This window comes from Bombina bombina, chromosome 6 (assembly GCF_027579735.1).
Source record: "Bombina bombina isolate aBomBom1 chromosome 6, aBomBom1.pri, whole genome shotgun sequence".
Taxonomy (NCBI): Eukaryota; Metazoa; Chordata; class Amphibia; order Anura; family Bombinatoridae; genus Bombina; species Bombina bombina.
This window is the reverse complement of record NC_069504.1, coordinates 772,011,194-772,033,859: the sequence shown is the minus strand read 5'-3', so window position 1 is coordinate 772,033,859 and position 22,666 is coordinate 772,011,194. Positions and strand designations below refer to the sequence as shown.

Genomic DNA, 22,666 nt, shown 5'->3' with positions numbered 1-22,666 from the left:
GACACGGCATGCATTTAGAAGCTTTGTTAATCTGTCTTCTGTCAGATAAATCTTCATTTCTACAGAATCTATAAGAGTCCCCAAGAATGGAACTCTTGTGAGAGGAAAAAGAGAACTCTTCTTTTCGTTCACTTTCCATCCATGCGACCTTAGAAATGCCAGAACTAACTCTGTATGAGACTTGGCAGTTTGAAAGCTTGAAGCTTGTATCAGAATGTCGTCTAGGTACGGAGCTACCGAAATTCCTCGCGGTCTTAGTACCGCCAGAAGGGCACCCAGAACCTTTGTGAAGATTCTTGGAGCCGTAGCCAATCCGAATGGAAGAGCTACAAACTGGTAATGCCTGTCTAAGAAGGCAAACCTTAGATACCGGTAATGATCTTTGTGAATCGGTATGTGAAGGTAAGCATCCTTTAAATCCACTGTGGTCATGTACTGACCCTTTTGGATCATGGGTAAGATTGTCCGAATAGTTTCCATTTTGAACGATGGAACTCTTAGGAATTTGTTTAGGATCTTTAAATCCAAGATTGGCCTTAAAGTTCCCTCTTTTTTGGGAACCACAAACAGGTTTGAGTAAAACCCTTGTCCTTGTTCCGACCGCGGAACCGGATGGATCACTCCCATTAATAACAGATCTTGTACACAGCGTAGAAACGCTTCTTTCTTTATCTGGTTTGTTGACAACCTTGACAGATGAAATCTCCCTCTTGGGGGAGAGAATTTGAAGTCTAGAAGGTATCCCTGAGATATGATCTCTAGCGCCCAGGGATCCTGAACATCTCTTGCCCAAGCCTGGGCGAAGAGAGAGAGTCTGCCCCCCACTAGATCCGGTCCCGGATCGGGGGCCCTCGGTTCATGCTGTCTTTGGGGCAGCAGCAGGTTTCCTGGCCTGCTTGCCCTTGTTCCAGGACTGGTTAGGTTTCCAGCCTTGTCTGTAACGAGCAACAGCTCCTTCCTGTTTTGGTGCAGTGGAAGTTGATGCTGCTCCTGCTTTGAAATTCCGAAAGGGACGAAAATTAGACTGTCTAGCCTTAGCTTTGGCTTTGTCTTGAGGCAGGGCGTGGCCCTTACCTCCTGTAATGTCAGCGATAATTTCTTTCAAACCGGGCCCAAATAAAGTTTGCCCCTTGAAAGGTATATTAAGTAATTTGGACTTAGAAGTTACATCAGCTGACCAGGATTTTAGCCACAGCGCCCTACGTGCCTGAATGGCGAATCCTGAGTTCTTAGCCGTAAGTTTGGTTAAATGTACTACGGCCTCCGAAATGAATGAATTAGCTAGTTTAAGGACTCTAAGCCTGTCCGTAATGTCGTCCAGCGTAGTTGAACTAAGGTTCTCTTCCAGAGACTCAATCCAAAATGCTGCCGCAGCCGTAATCGGCGCGATGCATGCAAGGGGTTGCAATATAAAACCTTGTTGAACAAACATTTTCTTAAGGTAACCCTCTAATTTTTTATCCATTGGATCTGAAAAAGCACAGCTATCCTCCACCGGGATAGTGGTACGCTTAGCTAAAGTAGAAACTGCTCCCTCCACCTTAGGGACCGTTTGCCATAAGTCCCGTGTGGTGGCATCTATTGGAAACATCTTTCTAAATATTGGAGGGGGTGAGAACGGCACACCGGGTCTATCCCACTCCTTAGTAACAATTTCAGTTAGTCTCTTAGGTATAGGAAAAACGTCAGTACTCGCCGGTACCGCAAGTATTTATCCAACCTACACAATTTCTCTGGTATTGCAACAGTGTTACAATCATTAAGAGCCGCTAAAACCTCCCCTAGTAATACACGGAGGTTTTCCAATTTAAATTTAAAATTTGAAATATCTGAATCCAATCTGTTTGGATCAGAACCGTCACCCACAGAATGAAGCTCTCCGTCCTCATGCTCTGCAAGCTGTGACGCAGTATCAGACATGGCCCTAGTATTATCAGCGCACTCTGTTCTCACCCCAGAGTGATCACGCTTGCCTCTTAGTTCTGGTAATTTAGCCAAAACTTCAGTCATAACAGTAGCCATATCTTGTAATGTTATCTGTAGTGGCCGCCCAGATGTACTAGGCGCCATAATATCACGCACCTCCCGGGCGGGAGATGCAGGTACTGACACGTGAGGCGAGTTAGTCGGCATAACTCTCCCCTCGCTGTTTGGTGAAATTTGTTCAATTTGTACAGATTGGCTTTTATTTAAAGTAGCATCAATACAGTTAGTACATAAATTTCTATTGGGCTCCACCTTGGCATTGGAACAAATGACACAGGTATCTTCCTCTGAGTCAGACATGTTTAACACACTAGCAATAAACTTGCAACTTGGTTACAATCTTATTTAACAAAAACGTACTGTGCCTCAAAGAAGCACTAAACGATTAAATGACAGTTGAAATAATGAACTGAAAAACAGTTATAGCATCAATCCTTAAAAACAACACAACTTTTAGCAAAGGTTTGTTCCCATTAGTAAAGTAACAATAATTAAATTTGAAAATAAAAATTACAGAGCAACGTTTTTAATCACAGTCAATATATAAGTCTCACAGCTCTGCTGATAGAATCTACCTCCCTCCAAATAAGTTTGAAGACCCCTGAGTTCTGTTAGAGATGAACCGGATCATGCAGGAAATACAAGAGTAACTGACTGGAAATTTTTGATGCGTAGCAAAGAGCGCCAAAAACGGCCCCTCCCCCTCACACACAGCAGTGAGAGAGAAACGAAAACTGTCACAATTAAAACAAGCAACTGCCAAGTGGAAAAATAATGCCCAAATATTTATTCACTCAGTACCTCAGAAAATGCAAACGATTCTACATTCCAGCAAAAACGTTTAACATGATAAATACCTATTAAAAGGTTTAGTGTACTTTTAACAGAGTAATTCCGGTGAAATACCATCCCCAGAATACTGAAGTGTAGAGTATACATACATGTCATTATAACGGTATGGCAGGATTTTCTCATCAATTCCATTCAGAAAATAAAAACTGCTACATACCTCAATGCAGATTCATCTGCCCGCTGTCCCCTGATCTGAAGCTTTTACCTCCCTCAGATGGCCGAGAAACAGCAATATGATCTTAACTACTCCGGTTAAAATCATAGTAAAAACTCTGGTAGATTCTTCTTCAAACTCTGCCAGAGAGGCAACAACACGCTCCGGTGCTATTGTAAAATAACAAACTTTTGATTGAAGTTATAAAAACTAAGTATAATCACCATAGTCCTCTCACACATCCTATCTAGTCGTTGGGTGCAAGAGAATGACTGGGAGTGACGTAGAGGGGAGGAGCTATATGCAGCTCTGCTGGGTGAATCCTCTTGCATTTCCTGTTGGGGAGGAGTTATATCCCAGAAGTAATGATGACCCGTGGACTGATCACACATAACAGAAGAAATAGTGCCCAAACATTTTATTCACCCAGTACCTCAGAAAATGAAAACGATTTTACATTCCAGCAAAAACGTTTAACATAATTAAGAATTATTAAAAAGCCTGTTGTATTTCTATTAGGCTAAAATCTTATATACACAGTGTAATTCCAGTGAAGTACCATTCCCCAGAATACTAAAATGTAAATTATACATACATGATATAATGTCGGTATGGCAGGATTTTCTCAGCAATTCCATTGTTAGAAAATAAAAACTGCTACATACCTTTTTGCAGAATAAACTGCCCGCTGTCCCCTGATCTGAAGTTTACCTCTCCTCAGATGGCCGAGAAACAGCAATATGATCTTAACAACTCCGGCTAAAATCATAGTAAAAACTCTGGTAGATTCTTCTTCAAACTCTACCAGAGAAGGAATAACACACTCCGGTGCTATTAAAAAATAACAAACTTTTGATTGAAGAAATAAACTAAATAAAATCACCATAGTCCTCTCACACATCCTATCTAGTCGTTGGGTGCAAGAGAATGACTGGGGGTGACGTAGAGGGGAGGGGCTATATGCAACTCTGCTGGGTGAATCCTCTTGCACTTCCTGTTGGGGAGGAGTAATATCCCAGAAGTAATGATGACCCGTGGACTGATCACACTTAACAGAAGAAATATTATTTTTTGTGTGTTTAATAATCATAAATGATTATGCAGCACTTAAAAGGACCATTAAACGTGAAATTTCAACAACCTATAAAATGTTTTATTATTGCAAGTGAAACATTATTGCAATATACATTTATTATTTATTTTGCTGCATTTTGCTGTGCTTGTTTCACTTTCTCCCAGGGAGGTTTGTGTTAATACTTTTAGGCAATTTATGTAAGATTTTATTTACTTTACCATCCCCCCAAAGATTCTCAGCAGTCATGTTTGTAAAAGGTGGATTATCAGCTTTGCATCAACAATCATGATAGGAGAAGCATTCTTTGCAATTGGAACTAAGTTGAATCAGTGCTAAACCACCTTAAGGGAAGCAATAAGGGCAGGCTTCCCCAGTCTCTCTCAACTGCACATGTGCAAACAGAGCTATATATATACTGTATATATATATATATATATATATATATATATATATATAAATATTAGTTTATGATTGGTTAGCAAGGATTATTTTGTTCTGAAGGACATGGAAATCAGTGAAATTAATAAAAATAAAAGTAAATACTATTTGACAAAATAAAGCTGCAGTTTTCATTGCAAAATTATTCTCCAATATAAAGGTTCAAATTCATGTTAAAGCTTCAGAAAGATCTGAGTTCCCCGTGTGTTAGAAAACTAAAACAATAATATTCTTAGTATATACTGAATTATTTCTAAACACAATCATTTTTAATTTTGTTTTAAGGTTTTATTATTTGGTATTCTTTGTTTTTCCTTTAAAACTCATAACATATTGTTTTGATATTATCTGTCTCAATGGCAATAATCTAGATCTGTGAGATACTGTGGTGTGCGTTAAATAAACCATATTTATTTGTACAAGCACTACAACAAATTGCTTGTTCATTTAATGGTAGTCTATATCAAATAAATAAAAAATCCACACTGCAAAATAAAATAAGATTTGAAGTAATTTATGCTAGTATCTAGATTGGGAAGAACTGATATTTATCTGTATACCTGTAAATGCATCCCACTATCATTTCACATTTTATATACTGTAAAAATATGGCTCCAGATTAGTCTCTCTTTGAATTACACTACCTCACATAGCAGAGTACCCTGGGGCTCAAGCTTCAAGTCAGTTTTCTGTTTCTGATGATCTAGAAAATCTTCCAGCTTCACATATTTGATAGCACAGAGTGAGCGAAAGTCTCTCCTATATACAGAGACCTGCAATTCCCGAGCCTGTTTAAAAAGGTGCAAACATAATATAGATGTTAACGGAACAAACTCCAGATACTTCACTTAAAAAAACTAAACATATTAAATATGCAAGAAAGGCATTACAAAATAACTAAAATATTTAAATTGTTCATACTGTACTGCTAACAGACTAATATTATACAATATATATTTACGCTACATTTTTTGAGTTGCCATATTAAATTGTGCCTATACATCAGAACATTTAACTGACTTTGAATTTTCTATTGCTACCAATATAAAACTGAGAGAAACGCAAAAGAACGAGGAGAGAGAAAAGAGAGAGAAAGAGGAGAGAGAAAAGAGAGAGAAAGAGGGGAGAGAAAAGAGCAGAGAGAGAAAGATTCTTATTTCTCCCTCACCCTCTGCAGTTCCACTTTGAATGTATGATCCCATGCATCGCGACTCTCTGGCTTCCAGGCTGACTGCCCTACCACAACATTGTCTAGCCGCAGTACAACGCTGACCTCACCTGTTGTGGGTAAAAAAACATACAGACTGATTACATACAATTCTGATAAATGCAGAGCTACATATACAGTTGCATTTTTTTTAGGCAATATAGGAAACTGCCTGGGCTTCTCTCAAGTGCTTACTAATTCAATTAAATGTTCTGCACTCTTGAACTGAATATTATCTTATCTCTTCTAAACAGACACTTGTTGGCTAGAGTATTGGCTGATGATCTTGGCACAAGTGAAAATATCATAGAGCATCTTATTACTTACTGTCCTTATTGCTGTGTGTTTGTGGGGTAAATCTCACCTTATATAAGGCTAGTTTCCATTAAGGTGGAAAAGTTTGGAAAACAGAATTTATGCTTACCTGATAAATTACTTTCTCCAACGTTGTGTCCGGTCCACGGCGTCATCCTTACTTGTGGGATATTCTCTTCCCCAACAGGAAATGGCAAAGAGTCCCAGCAAAGCTGGTCACATGATCCCTCCTAGGCTCCGCCCACCCCAGTCATTCGACCGACGGACAGGAGGAAATATATATAGGAGAAACCATATGATACCGTGGTGACTGTAGTTAGATAAAATAATTCATCAGACCTGATTAAAAAACCAGGGCGGGCCGTGGACCGGACACAACGTTGGAGAAAGTAATTTATCAGGTAAGCATAAATTCTGTTTTCTCCAACATTGGTGTGTCCGGTCCACGGCGTCATCCTTACTTGTGGGAACCAATACCAAAGCTTTAGGACACGGATGAAGGGAGGGAGCAAATCAGGTCACCTAAACGGAAGGAACCACAGCTTGCAAAACCTTTCTCCCAAAAATAGCCTCCGAAGAAGCAAAAGTATCAAATTTGTAAAATTTGGCAAAAGTGTGCATTGAAGACCAAGTCGCTGCCTTACATATCTGGTCAACAGAAGCCTCGTTCTTGAAGGCCCATGTGGAAGCCACAGCCCTAGTGGAGTGAGCTGTGATTCTTTCAGGAGGCTGCCGTCCGGCAGTCTCATAAGCCAATCGGATGATGCTTTTAAGCCAAAAGGAAAGAGAGGTAGAAGTCGCTTTTTGACCTCTCCTTTCACCAGAATAAACAACAAACAAGGAAGATGTTTGTCTGAAATCTTTAGTAGCCTCTAAATAGAACTTTAGAGCACGGACAACGTCCAAATTGTGTAACAAACGTTCCTTCTTTGAAACTGGATTCGGACACAAAGAAGGTACAACTATCTCCTGGTTAATATTTTTGTTAGAAACAACTTTAGGAAGAAAACCAGGCTTAGTACGCAAAACCACCTTATCTGCATGGAACACCAGATAAGGAGGAGAACACTGCAGAGCAGATAACTCTGAAACTCTTCTAGCAGAAGAAATTGCAACCAAAAACAAAACTTTCCAAGATAGTAACTTAATATCTATGGAATGTAAGGGTTCAAACGGAACCCCTTGAAGAACTGAAAGAACTAGATTTAGACTCCAGGGAGGAGTCAAAGGTCTGTAAACAGGCTTGATCCTAACCAGAGCCTGAACAAATGCTTGAACATCTGGCACAGCTGCCAGTCTTTTGTGTAGTAAGACAGATAAAGCAGAGATCTGTCCCTTTAGAGAACTTGCAGATAATCCTTTCTCCAAACCTTCTTGAAGAAAGGAGAGAATCTTAGGAATTTTTATCTTATTCCATGGGAATCCTTTGGATTCACACCAACAGATATATTTTTCCCATATTTTATGGTAAATTTTTCTAGTTACAGGTTTTCTGGCCTGAACCAGAGTATCTATCACCGAATCTGAAAACCCACGCTTTGATAGAATCAAGCGTTCAATCTCCAAGCCGTCAGTTGGAGGGAGACCAGATATGGGTGTTCGAATGGACCTTGAACAAGAAGGTCCTGTCTCAAAGGTAGCTTCCATGGTGGAGCCGATGACATATTCACCAGGTCTGCATACCAAGTCCTGCGTGGCCACGCAGGAGCTATCAAGATCACCGAGGCCCTCTCCTGATTGATCCTGGCTACCAGCCTGGGAATGAGAGGAAACGGTGGGAATACGTAAGCTAGGTTGAAAGTCCAAGGTGCTACTAGTGCATCTACTAGAGTTGCCTTGGGATCCCTGGATCTGGACCCGTAGCAAGGAACCTTGAAGTTCTGACGAGACGCCATCAGATCCATGTCTGGAATGCCCCATAATTGAGTTATTTGGGCAAAGATTTCCGGATGGAGTTCCCACTCCCCTGGATGAAATGTCTGACGACTCAGAAAATCCGCTTCCCAATTTTCCACTCCTGGGATGTGGATCGCAGACAAGTGGCAGGAGTGATCCTCCGCCCATTGAATTATTTTGGTCACTTCTTTCATCGCCAGGGAACTCTTTGTTCCCCCTTGATGATTGATATAAGCAACAGTCGTCATGTTGTCTGATTGGAACCTTATGAATTTGGCCTTTGCTAGTTGAGGCCAAGCTCTGAGAGCATTGAATATCGCTCTCAGTTCCAGAATGTTTATCGGGAGAAGAGACTCTTCCCGAGACCATAGACCCTGAGCTTTCAGGGATTCCCAGACCGCTCCCCAGCCCACTAGACTGGCGTCGGTCGTGACAATGACCCACTCTGGCCTGCGGAAGCTCATTCCCTGGGACAGATGGTCCAGGGTCAGCCACCAACGGAGTGAATCTCTGGTCTTTTGATCTACTTGAATCATTGGAGACAAGTCTGTATAATCCCCATTCCACTGTTTGAGCATGCACAGCTGTAATGGTCTTAGATGAATTCGTGCAAAAGGAACTATGTCCATTGTTGCAACCATCAATCCTATTACTTCCATGCACTGCGCTATGGAAGGACGAGGAACAGAATGAAGCACTTGACAAGAGCTTAGAAGTTTTGATTTTCTGACCTCTGTCAGAAAAATCCTCATTTCTAAGGAATCTATTATTGTTCCCAAGAAGGGAACTCTTGTTGACGGGGACAGAGAACTCTTTTCTTTGTTCACCTTCCATCCGTGAGATGTGAGAAAGGCTAGAACGATGTCCGTATGAGCCTTTGCCTTTGACAGGGACGACGCTTGTATTAGAATGTCGTCCAAGTAAGGTACTACTGCAATGCCCCTTGGTCTTAGAACCGCTAGAAGGGACCCTAGCACCTTTGTGAAAATCCTTGGAGCAGTGGCTAATCCGAATGGAAGAGCCACAAACTGGTAATGTTTGTCCAGAAAAGCGAACCTTAGGAACTGATGATGTTCCTTGTGGATAGGGATATGTAGGTACGCATCCTTTAGATCCACGGTAGTCATAAATTGACTTTCCTGGATGGTGGGTAGAATCGTTCGAATAGTTTCCATTTTGAACGATGGTACCCTGAGAAATTTGTTTAGGATCTTCAAATCCAAAATTGGTCTGAACGTTCCCTCTTTTTTGGGAACTACGAACAGATTGGAATAAAAACATAATTTATGCTTACCTGATAAATTCCTTTCTTCTGTTGTGTGATCAGTCCACGGGTCATCATTACTTCTGGGATATAACTCCTCCCCAACAGGAAATGCAAGAGGATTCACCCAGCAGAGCTGCATATAGCTCCTCCCCTCTACGTCACTCCCAGTCATTCGACCAAGAATCAACGAGAAAGGAGAAACCAAGGGTGAAGTGGTGACTGGAGTATAATTTAAAAGATATTTACCTGCCTTAAAACAGGGCGGGCCGTGGACTGATCACACAACAGAAGAAAGGAATTTATCAGGTAAGCATAAATTATTTTTTCTTCTGTTATGTGTGATCAGTCCACGGGTCATCATTACTTCTGGGATACCAATACCAAAGCAAAAGTACACGGATGACGGGAGGGATAGGCAGGCTCATTATACAGAAGGAACCACTGCCTGAAGAACCTTTCTCCCAAAAATAGCCTCCGAAGAAGCAAAAGTGTCAAATTTGTAAAATTTGGAAAAGGTATGAAGCGAAGACCAAGTTGCAGCCTTGCAAATCTGTTCAACAGAGGCCTCATTCTTAAAGGCCCAAGTGGAAGCCACAGCTCTAGTGGAATGAGCTGTAATTCTTTCAGGAGGCTGCTGTCCAGCAGTCTCATAGGCTAAACGTATTATGCTACGAAGCCAAAAAGAGAGAGAGGTAGCAGAAGCTTTTTGACCTCTCCTCTGTCCAGAATAAACGACAAACAGGGAAGAAGTTTGGCGAAAATCTTTAGTTGCCTGCAAGTAGAACTTGAGGGCACGAACTACATCCAGATTGTGTAGAAGACGTTCCTTCTTTGAAGAAGGATTTGGACACAAGGATGGAACAACAATCTCTTGATTGATATTCCTGTTAGTGACTACCTTAGGTAAGAACCCAGGTTTAGTACGCAGAACTACCTTGTCTGAGTGAAAAATCAGATAAGGAGAATCACAATGTAAGGCTGATAACTCAGAGACTCTTCGAGCCGAGGAAATAGCCATTAAAAACAGAACTTTCCAAGATAACAATTTTATATCAATGGAATGAAGGGGTTCAAACGGAACACCCTGTAAAACGTTAAGAACTAAGTTTAAACTCCATGGCGGAGCAACAGCTTTAAACACAGGCTTGATCCTAGCTAAAGCCTGACAAAAGGCCTGGACGTCTGGATTTTCTGACAGACGCCTGTGTAACAAGATGGACAGAGCTGAGATCTGTCCCTTTAATGAGCTAGCCGATAAACCCTTTTCTAAACCTTCTTGTAGAAAGGACAGTATCCTAGGAATCCTAACCTTACTCCAGGAGTAACCTTTGGATTCGCACCAGTATAGGTATTTACGCCATATCTTATGGTAAATCCTTCTGGTAACAGGCTTCCTAGCCTGTATCAGGGTATCAATAACCGACTCAGAAAAACCACGTTTTGATAAAATCAAGCGTTCAATTTCCAAGCAGTCAGCTTCAGAGAAGTTAGATTTTGATGTTTGAATGGACCCTGTATCAGAAGGTCCTGTCTTAGAGGTAGAGACCAAGGCGGACAGGATGACATGTCCACTAGATCTGCATACCAAGTCCTGCGTGGCCATGCAGGCGCTATTAGAATCACTGATGCTCTCTCCTGTTTGATTTTGGCAATCAATCGAGGAAGCAGCGGGAAGGGTGGAAACACATAAGCCATCCCGAAGTTCCAAGGTGCTGTCAAAGCATCTATCAGAACCGCTCCCGGATCCCTGGATCTGGACCCGTAGTGAGGAAGTTTGGCGTTCTGGCGAGACGCCATGAGATCTATCTCTGGTTTGCCCCAACGTCGAAGTATTTGGGCAAAGACCTCCGGATGAAGTTCCCACTCCCCCGGATGAAAAGTCTGGCGACTCAAGAAATCCGCCTCCCAGTTCTCCACTCCCGGGATGTGGATTGCTGACAGATGGCAAGAGTGAGACTCTGCCCAGCGAATTATCTTTGATACTTCCATCATTGCTAGGGAGCTTCTTGTCCCTCCTTGATGGTTGATGTAAGCTACAGTCGTGATGTTGTCCGACTGAAACCTGATGAACCCCCGATTTTTTAACTGGGGCCAAGCCAGAAGGGCATGGAGAACTGCTCTCAATTCCAGAATGTTTATTGGCAGGAGACTTTCCTCCTGATTCCATTGTCCCTGAGCCTTCAGAGAATTCCAGACAGCGCCCCAACCTAGTAGGCTGGCGTCTGTTGTTACAATTGTCCAGTCCGGCCTGCTGAATGGCATCCCCCTGGACAGATGTGGCCGAGAAAGCCACCATAGAAGAGAGTTTCTGGTCTCTTGATCCAGATTCAGAGTAGGGGACAAGTCTGAGTAATCCCCATTCCACTGACTCAGCATGCACAATTGCAGCGGTCTGAGATGTAGACGTGCAAAGGAAACTATGTCCATTGCTGCTACCATTAAGCCGATCACCTCCATGCATTGAGCTACTGACGGGAGTTGAATGGAATGAAGGACACGGCATGCATTTAGAAGCTTTGTTAATCTGTCTTCTGTCAGATAAATCTTCATTTCTACAGAATCTATAAGAGTCCCCAAGAATGGAACTTGTGAGAGGAAAAAGAGAACTCTTCTTTTCGTTCACTTTCCATCCATGCGACCTTAGAAATGCCAGAACTAACTCTGTATGAGACTTGGCAGTTTGAAAGCTTGAAGCTTGTATCAGAATGTCGTCTAGGTACGGAGCTACCGAAATTCCTCGCGGTCTTAGTACCGCCAGAAGGGCACCCAGAACCTTTGTGAAGATTCTTGGAGCCGTAGCCAATCCGAATGGAAGAGCTACAAACTGGTAATGCCTGTCTAAGAAGGCAAACCTTAGATACCGGTAATGATCTTTGTGAATCGGTATGTGAAGGTAAGCATCCTTTAAATCCACTGTGGTCATGTACTGACCCTTTTGGATCATGGGTAAGATTGTCCGAATAGTTTCCATTTTGAACGATGGAACTCTTAGGAATTTGTTTAGGATCTTTAAATCCAAGATTGGCCTGAAAGTTCCCTCTTTTTTGGGAACCACAAACAGGTTTGAGTAAAACCCTTGTCCTTGTTCCGACCGCGGAACCGGATGGATCACTCCCATTAATAACAGATCTTGTACACAGCGTAGAAACGCTTCTTTCTTTATCTGGTTTGTTGACAACCTTGACAGATGAAATCTCCCTCTTGGGGGAGAGAATTTGAAGTCTAGAAGGTATCCCTGAGATATGATCTCTAGCGCCCAGGGATCCTGAACATCTCTTGCCCAAGCCTGGGCGAAGAGAGAGAGTCTGCCCCCCACTAGATCCGGTCCCGGATCGGGGGCCCTCGGTTCATGCTGTCTTTGGGGCAGCAGCAGGTTTCCTGGCCTGCTTGCCCTTGTTCCAGGACTGGTTAGGTTTCCAGCCTTGTCTGTAACGAGCAACAGCTCCTTCCTGTTTTGGTGCAGTGGAAGTTGATGCTGCTCCTGCTTTGAAATTCCGAAAGGGACGAAAATTAGACTGTCTAGCCTTAGCTTTGGCTTTGTCTTGAGGCAGGGCGTGGCCCTTACCTCCTGTAATGTCAGCGATAATTTCTTTCAAACCGGGCCCAAATAAAGTTTGCCCCTTGAAAGGTATATTAAGTAATTTGGACTTAGAAGTTACATCAGCTGACCAGGATTTTAGCCACAGCGCCCTACGTGCCTGAATGGCGAATCCTGAGTTCTTAGCCGTAAGTTTGGTTAAATGTACTACGGCCTCCGAAATGAATGAATTAGCTAGTTTAAGGACTCTAAGCCTGTCCGTAATGTCGTCCAGCGTAGTTGAACTAAGGTTCTCTTCCAGAGACTCAATCCAAAATGCTGCCGCAGCCGTAATCGGCGCGATGCATGCAAGGGGTTGCAATATAAAACCTTGTTGAACAAACATTTTCTTAAGGTAACCCTCTAATTTTTTATCCATTGGATCTGAAAAAGCACAGCTATCCTCCACCGGGATAGTGGTACGCTTAGCTAAAGTAGAAACTGCTCCCTCCACCTTAGGGACCGTTTGCCATAAGTCCCGTGTGGTGGCGTCTATTGGAAACATCTTTCTAAATATTGGAGGGGGTGAGAACGGCACACCGGGTCTATCCCACTCCTTAGAAACAATTTCAGTTAGTCTCTTAGGTATAGGAAAAACGTCAGTACTCGCCGGTACCGCAAAGTATTTATCCAACCTACACAATTTCTCTGGTATTGCAACAGTGTTACAATCATTAAGAGCCGCTAAAACCTCCCCTAGTAATACACGGAGGTTTTCCAATTTAAATTTAAAATTTGAAATATCTGAATCCAATCTGTTTGGATCAGAACCGTCACCCACAGAATGAAGCTCTCCGTCCTCATGCTCTGCAAGCTGTGACGCAGTATCAGACATGGCCCTAGTATTATCAGCGCACTCTGTTCTCACCCCAGAGTGATCACGCTTGCCTCTTAGTTCTGGTAATTTAGCCAAAACTTCAGTCATAACAGTAGCCATATCTTGTAATGTTATCTGTAATGGCCGCCCAGATGTACTAGGCGCCATAATATCACGCACCTCCCGGGCGGGAGATGCAGGTACTGACACGTGAGGCGAGTTAGTCGGCATAACTCTCCCCTCGCTGTTTGGTGAAATTTGTTCAAATTGTACAGATTGGCTTTTATTTAAAGTAGCATCAATACAGTTAGTACATAAATTTCTATTGGGCTCCACCTTGGCATTGGAACAAATGACACAGGTATATTCCTCTGAGTCAGACATGTTTAACACACTAGCAATAAACTTGCAACTTGGTTACAATCTTATTTAACAAAAACGTACTGTGCCTCAAGGAAGCACTAAACGATTAAATGAAATAATGAACTGAAAAACAGTTATAGCATCAATCCTTAAAAACAACACAACTTTAGCAAAGGTTTGTTCCCATTAGTAAAGTAACACTAATTAAATTTGAAAATAAAAATTACAGAGCAACGTTTTTAATCACAGTCAATATATAAGTCTCACAGCTCTGCTGAGAGAATCTACCTCCCTCCAAAGAAGTTTGAAGACCCCTGAGTTCTGTTAGAGATGAACCGGATCATGCAGGAAATACAAGAGTAACTGACTGGAAATTTTTGATGCGTAGCAAAGAGCGCCAAAAACGGCCCCTCCCCCTCACACACAGCAGTGAGAGAGAAACGAAACTGTCACAATTAAAACAAGCAACTGCCAAGTGGAAAAATAATGCCCAAATATTTATTCACTCAGTACCTCAGAAAATGCAAACGATTCTACATTCCAGCAAAAACGTTTAACATGATAAATACCTATTAAAAGGTTTAGTGTACTTTTAACAGAGTAATTCCGGTGAAATACCATCCCCAGAATACTGAAGTGTAGAGTATACATACATGTCATTATAACGGTATGGCAGGATTTTCTCATCAATTCCATTCAGAAAATAAAAACTGCTACATACCTCAATGCAGATTCATCTGCCCGCTGTCCCCTGATCTGAAGCTTTTACCTCCCTCAGATGGCCGAGAAACAGCAATATGATCTTAACTACTCCGGTTAAAATCATAGTAAAAACTCTGGTAGATTCTTCTTCAAACTCTGCCAGAGAGGCAACAACACGCTCCGGTGCTATTGTAAAATAACAAACTTTTGATTGAAGTTATAAAAACTAAGTATAATCACCATAGTCCTCTCACACATCCTATCTAGTCGTTGGGTGCAAGAGAATGACTGGGAGTGACGTAGAGGGGAGGAGCTATATGCAGCTCTGCTGGGTGAATCCTCTTGCATTTCCTGTTGGGGAGGAGTTATATCCCAGAAGTAATGATGACCCGTGGACTGATCACACATAACAGAAGAAATCCCATTCCTTGTTCCTTTATTGGAACTGGGTGTATCACTCCCATCTTTAACAGGTCTTCTACACAATGTAAGAATGCCTGTCTCTTTATTTGGTTTGAGGATAAGTGAGACTTGTGGAACCTTCCCCTTGGGGGTAGTTCCTTGAATTCCAGGAGATAACCTTGAGAAACTATTTCTAGCGCCCAAGGATCCTGAACATCTCTTGCCCAAGCCTGAGCAAAGAGAGAGAGTCTGCCCCCCACCAGATCCGGTCCCGGATCGGGGGCTACTCCTTCATGCTGTCTTGTTAGCAGTGGCAGGCTTCTTGGCCTGCTTACCCTTGTTCCAGCCTTGCATTGGTTTCCAGGCTGGTTTGGGTTGTGAGGCATTACCCTCTTGCTTAGAGAATGCAGAATTAGAGGCTGGTCCATTTCTGCGAAAGGGACGAAAATTAGGCTTATTTTTAGCCTTAAAAGACCTATCCTGTGGAAGGGCGTGGCCCTTTCCCCCAGTGATGTCTGAAATAATCTCTTTCAAATCAGGTCCAAATAAAGTTTTACCTTTGAAAGGAATGTTAAGTAATTTTGTCTTGGATGACACATCCGCTGACCAAGACTTTAGCCAAAGCGCTCTGCGCGCCACAATAGCAAACCCTGAATTTTTCGCCGCTAATTTTGCTAATTGCAAAGCGGCATCTAAAATAAAAGAGTTAGCCATTTTAAGTGCGTGAACTCTGTCCATAACCTCCTCATATGGAGTTTCTCTACTGAGCGACTTTTCTAGTTCCTCGAACCAGAACCACGCTGCCGTAGTGACAGGAACAATGCATGAAATTGGTTGTAGAAGGTAGCCTTGCTGTACAAAAATCTTTTTAAGCAAACCTTCCAATTTTTTATCCATAGGATCTTTGAAAGCACAACTATCTTCGATAGGAATAGTAGTGCGTTTGTTTAGAGTAGAAACTGCCCCCTCGACCTTGGGGACTGTCTGCCATAAGTCCTTTCTGGGGTCGACCATAGGAAATAATTTCTTAAATATAGGGGGAGGAACAAAAGGTATGCCGGGCTTTTCCCACTCTTTATTTACTATGTCCGCCACCCGCTTGGGTATAGGAAAAGCGTCGGGGGGCACCGGAACCTCTAGGAACCTGTCCATCTTGCATAATTTCTCTGGAATGACCAAATTGTCACAATCATCCAGAGTAGATAACACCTCCTTAAGCAGTGCGCAAAGATGTTCTAATTTAAATTTAAATGTCACAACATCAGGTTCAGCTTGATGAGAAATTTTTCCTGAATCTGAAATTTCTCCCTCAGACAAAACCTCCCTCATGGCCCCTTCAGATTGGTGTGAGGGTATGACAGAACAATTATCATCAGCGTCCTCTTGCTCTTCAGTGTTTAAAACAGAGCAATCGCGCTTTCTCTGATAAGTAGGCATTTCGGATAAAAGATTTGCTATGGAGTTATCCATTACAGCCGTTAATTGTTGCATGGTAATAAGTATTGGCGCACTAGATGTACTAGGGGCCTCCTGCATTGGCAAAACTGGTGTAGACACAGTAGGAGATGATGTAGTATCATGTTTACTCCCCTCATTTGAGGAATCATCTTGGGCAATATCATTATTTGTGGCAGTACTGTCCTTACTTTGTTTGGACGCTATGGCACAATTATCACATAAATTTAAATGGGGAGACACATTGGCTTTCATACATATAGAACATAGCTTATCTGAAGGTACAGACATGTTAAACAGGCTTAAACTTGTCAACAAAGCACAAAAAACGTTTTAAAATAAAACCGTTACTGTCACTTTAAATTTCAAACAGAAAACACTTTATTACTGAATATGTGAAAAAGTATGAAGGAATTGTTCAAAAATTACCAAATTTTCACCACAGTGTCTTAAAGCCTTAAAAGTATTGCACACCAAATTTCAGAGCTTTAACCCTTAAAATAACGGAACCGGAGCCGTTTTTCAATTTAACCCCTACAGTCCCAGATACAGTCTTTGCTAAGACCCAACCAAGCCCTGAGGGGAATACGATACCAAATGACGCCTTCTAAAAGCTTTTTCAGAGATTCTTAGATCCTCACACATGCATCTGCATGCCCTGCTCTCAAAAAACAACTGCGCATTAATGGCGTGAAAATGAGGCTGTCTATGACTAGAAAGGCCCCTAAATTTGTATAATATGCACAAATAAAGCAATCGATTTAGCCCATAAAAATGTCTACCAGTTTTTTAGCCCATAATAAGCCCTTTATTCTGTTTGCTTTTGACTAAGAAAATGGCTTAACGGTCCCCATGAGGGGAAATGACAGCCTTCCAGCATTACACAGTCTTGTTAGAAATATGGTTAGTCATACCTTAAGCAGAAAAGTCTGCTAACTGTTTCCCCCAACTGAAGTTACTTCATCTCAACAGTCCTATGTGGAAACAGCAATCGATTTTAGTTACTGTCTGCTAAAATCATCTTCCTCTTACAAACAGAAATCTTCATCCTTTTCTGTTTCAGAGTAAATAGTACATACCAGCACTATTTTAAAATAACAAACACTTGATAGAAGAATAAAAACTACATTTAAACACCAAAAAAACTCTTAACCATCTCCGTGGAGATGTTGCCTGTGCAACGGCAAAGAGAATGACTGGGGTGGGCGGAGCCTAGGAGGGATCATGTGACCAGCTTTGCTGGGACTCTTTGCCATTTCCTGTTGGGGAAGAGAATATCCCACAAGTAAGGATGACGCCGTGGACCGGACACACCAATGTTGGAGAAACTGGTGGTAACGTAAAAAACTCCATTGATTTTAAGGGAGATAAATATTTTTACCACCAGTTTCCAAACATTATCACCTCAATGGAAAGTAGGCGATAGACGGTGCTATATTTGTGCTCCCATACTCAGCACTATATAAATTGTCTCATACCCTCTGATGTAGCAGGTGATTTACTAGATGACATTTATAGTGCTCTGTGCTTAAAACTAACCCAGCACCCTCATCTAAGCTAAACTTAAATGGGGCTACATATTTCTCTTTTAAAAGTTTAGAGATCATATGTCCAGGTGGCTATGAGGTGATCACCATGGCAACTTTAATCAACTGATAGAACCATAGGCTTATGGAACAAAATCAGGTGGGGTGGGGCACCCCGCTCTATTCTGCATCCACACCCAATATACAGAGGGACATGAGACTCATTATTTGAAAGAAATATTCCTCTTGTAAATAAGTGAACTTGCATCTGTCAGCTACCATCTGAATCAACATAACACATACCGAACTTCCGAATCGATTCCGAAACAAATACATCCAAATTTTTTCGAATCCAAAGCGAATACAATCAAATGTATCCAAATTTTAATCAATCCGAAACGAAATTCGAAAAAATCAAAATCGGTCCGAAAATAACCAAAACAAATTTTTCCACTGTGTACATGTCTACTACCCGCTGATTGCCATAACAATGACAAAAAAAACTCTCAACACTGTATAAACCCTTTTATTTTACTTACTGTAGAATATATAATAAGACCCCTCATTAGAAATATAGGGTCCTAACCATTCAAATAAGGGGTTTTATGTCCACTGCCATCAAGCATTCACCCTAGGTATAACAATCCTCTCATGGCAACCTCTAGCGTTATTCTGCTCTGTTAAAAGATCCTTGTTTTCCTGAGCTAATAACAGGTATCCAAATAAATGGGAAGAACTGGTAGATTTAAAAATAAGTTAGCATTTTGTGAAGTTCTATACTGGTTGATGTTGGGTGCAAGTATTTTATGTTTGGTGTGTTTAAAAATCTTTTCCTATATGAAATCAAAAGGTGGGCTAATTAAAAAATACCTAGGCCTAGATTTGGAGTTCGACGGTAAAAGGGCTGTTAACGCTCCACGGGCTTTTTTCTGGCCGCACCATAAATTTAACTCTGGTATCGAGAGTTTAATCAAATGCTGCGTTAGGCTCCAAAAAAGGAGCGTAGAGCATTTTTACCGCAAATGCAACTCTCGATACCAGAGTTGCTTACGGACGCGGCCGGCCTCAAAAACGTGCTCGTGCACGATTCTCCCATAGGAAACAATGGGGCTGTTTGAGCTGAAAAAAAACCTAACACCTGCAAAAAAGCAGCGTTCAGCTCCTAACGCAGCCCCATTGTTTCCTATGGGGAAACACTTCCTACGTCTGCACCTAACACCCTAACATGTACCCCGAGTCTAAACACCCCTAGCCTTACACTTATTAACCCCTAATCTGCCGCCCCCGCTATCGCTGACCCCTGCATATTTTTTTTAACCCCTAATCTGCCGCTCCGTAAACCGCCGCAACCTACATTATCCCTATGTACCCCTAATCTGCTGCCCTAACATCGCCGACCCCTATATTATATTTATTAACCCCTAATCTGCCCCCCTCAACGTCGCCGACACCTGCCTACACTTATTAACCCCTAATCTGCCGAGCGGACCTGAGCGCTACTATAATAAAGTTATTAACCCCTAATCCGCCTCACTAACCCTATCATAAATAGTATTAACCCCTAATCTGCCCTCCCTAACATCGCCGACACCTACCGTCAATTATTAACCCCTAATCTTCCGATCGGAGCTCACCGCTATTCTAATAAATGGATTAACCCCTAAAGCTAAGTCTAACCCTAACACTAACACCCCCCTAAGTTAAATATAATTTTTATCTAACGAAATAAATTAACTCTTATTAAATAAATGATTCCTATTTAAAGCTAAATACTTACCTGTAAAATAAATCCTAATATAGCTACAATATAAATTATAATTATATTATAGCTATTTTAGGATTAATATTTATTTTACAGGCAACTTTGTAATTATTTTAACCAGGTACAATAGCTATTAAATAGTTAAGAACTATTTAATAGTTACCTAGTTAAAATAATAACAAATTTACCTGTAAAATAAATCCTAACCTAAGATATAATTAAACCTAACACTACCCTATCAATAAAATAATTAAATAAACTACCTACAATTACCTACAATTAACCTAACACTACACTATCAATAAATTAATTAAACACAATTCCTACAAATAAATACAATTAAATAAACTAGCTAAAGTACAAAAAATAAAAAAGAACTAAGTTACAGAAAATAAAAAAATATTTACAAACATAAGAAAAATATTACAACAATTTTAAACTAATTACACCTACTCTAAGCCCCCTAATAAAATAACAAAGCCCCCCAAAATAAAAAATTCCCTACCCTATTCTAAATTAAAAAAGTTACAAGCTCTTTTACCTTACCAGCCCTGAACAGGGCCCTTTGCGGGGCATGCCCCAAGAAGTTCAGCTCTTTTGCCTGTAAAAAAAAACATACAATACCCCCCCCCAACATTACAACCCACCACCCACATACCCCTAATCTAACCCAAACCCCCCTTAAATAAACCTAACACTAATCCCCTGAAGATCTTCCTACCTTGTCTTCACCATCCAGGTATCACCGATCCGTCCTGGCTCCAAGATCTTCATCCAACCCAAGCGGGGGTTGGCGATCCATAATCCGGTGCTGAAGAGGTCCAGAAGAGGCTCCAAAGTCTTCCTCCTATCCGGCAAGAAGAGGACATCCGGACCGGCAAACATCTTCTCCAAGCGGCATCTTCGATCTTCTTCCATCCGGAGCGAAGCGGCAGGATCCTGAAGACCTCCAGCGCGGAACATCCATCCGGACCGACGACTGAACGACGAATGACTGTTCCTTTAAGGGACGTCATCCAAGATGGCGTCCCTCGAATTCCGATTGGCTGATAGGATTCTATCAGCCAATCGGAATTAAGGTAGGAATTTTCTGATTGGCTGATGGAATCAGCCAATCAGAATCAAGTTCAATCCGATTGGCTGATCCAATCAGCCAATCAGATTGAGCTCGCATTCTATTGGCTGATCGGAACAGCCAATAGAATGCGAGCTCAATCTGATTGGCTGATTGGATCGGCCAATCGGATTGAACTAGATTCTGATTGGCTGATTCCATCAGCCAATCAGAAAATTCCTACCTTAATTCCGATTGGCTGATAGAATCCTATCAGCCAATCGGAATTCGAGGGACGCCATCTTGGATGACGTCCCTTAAAGGAACAGTCATTCGTCGTTCAGTCGTCGGTCCGGATGGATGTTCCGCGCTGGAGGTCTTCAGGATCCTGCCGCTTCGCTCCGGATGGAAGAAGATCGAAGATGCCGCTTGGAGAAGATGTTTGCCGGTCCGGATGTCCTCTTCTTGCCGGATAGGAGGAAGACTTTGGAGCCTCTTCTGGACCTCTTCAGCACCGGATTATGGATCGCCAACCCCCGCTTGGGTTGGATGAAGATCTTGGAGCCAGGACGGATCGGTGATACCTGGATGGTGAAGACAAGGTAGGAAGATCTTCAGGGGATTAGTGTTAGGTTTATTTAAGGGGGGTTTGGGTTAGATTAGGGGTATGTGGGTGGTGGGTTGTAATGTTGGGGGGGGGTATTGTATGTTTTTTTTTACAGGCAAAAGAGCTGAACTTCTTGGGGCATGCCCCGCAAAGGGCCCTGTTCAGGGCTGGTAAGGTAAAAGAGCTTGTAACTTTTTTAATTTAGAATAGGGTAGGGAATTTTTTATTTTGGGGGTCTTTGTTATTTTATTAGGGGGCTTAGAGTAGGTGTAATTAGTTTAAAATTGTTGTAATATTTTTCTTATGTTTGTAAATATTTTTTTATTTTCTGTAACTTAGTTCTTTTTTATTTTTTGTACTTTAGCTAGTTTATTTAATTGTATTTATTTGTAGGAATTGTGTTTAATTAATTTATTGATAGTGTAGTGTTAGGTTAATTGTAGGTAATTGTAGGTAGTTTATTTAATTATTTTATTGATAGGGTAGTGTTAGGTTTAATTATATCTTAGGTTAGGATTTATTTTACAGGTAAATTTGTTATTATTTTAACTAGGTAACTATTAAATAGTTCTTAACTATTTAATAGCTATTGTACCTGGTTAAAATAATTACAAAGTTGCCTGTAAAATAAATATAAATCCTAAAATAGCTATAATATAATTATAATTTATATTGTAGCTATATTAGGATTTATTTTACAGGTAAGTATTTAGCTTTAAATAGGAATCATTTATTTAATAAGAGTTAATTTATTTCGTTAGATGTAAATTATATTTAACTTAGGGGGGTGTTAGTGTTAGGGTTAGACTTAGCTTTAGGGGTTAATCCATTTATTAGAATAGCGGTGAGCTCCGATCGGAAGATTAGGGGTTAATAATTGAAGGTAGGTGTCGGCGATGTTAGGGAGGGCAGATTAGGGGTTAATACTATTTATGATAGGGTTAGTGAGGCGGATTAGGGGTAAATAACTTTATTATAGTAGCGGTGCGGTCCGCTCGGCAGATTAGGAGTTAATAAGTGTAGGCAGGTGTCGGCGACGTTGTGGGGGGCAGATTAGGGGTTAATAAATATAATATAGGGGTCGGCGGGGTTAGGGGCAGCAGATTAGGGGTACATAGGGATAACGTAGGTGGCGGCGCTTTGCGGTCGGAAGATTAGGGGTTAATTATTTTAAGTAGCTGGCGGCGATGTTGTGGGGGGCAGGTTAGGGG

The 22,666-nt window shown here is 41.5% G+C and overlaps 1 protein-coding gene across 5 annotated transcripts in view; it reads right to left on the bottom strand.

Annotated features, from left to right (window-relative positions):
* Positions 1-22,666, bottom strand: part of LOC128663639 (serine/threonine-protein kinase N1) — a 410,416-nt gene that overhangs the window by 103,664 nt on the left and 284,086 nt on the right. For all 5 annotated transcript variants that reach the window (XM_053718067.1, XM_053718068.1, XM_053718065.1 and 2 more), the window contains exons 10-11: positions 5,674-5,783; positions 5,150-5,293 (exon numbers count right to left, since the gene is read on the bottom strand). In XM_053718067.1, the coding sequence (XP_053574042.1) occupies positions 5,150-5,293; positions 5,674-5,783 (254 nt within the window). The remainder of the gene's footprint in view (positions 1-5,149; positions 5,294-5,673; positions 5,784-22,666) is intronic.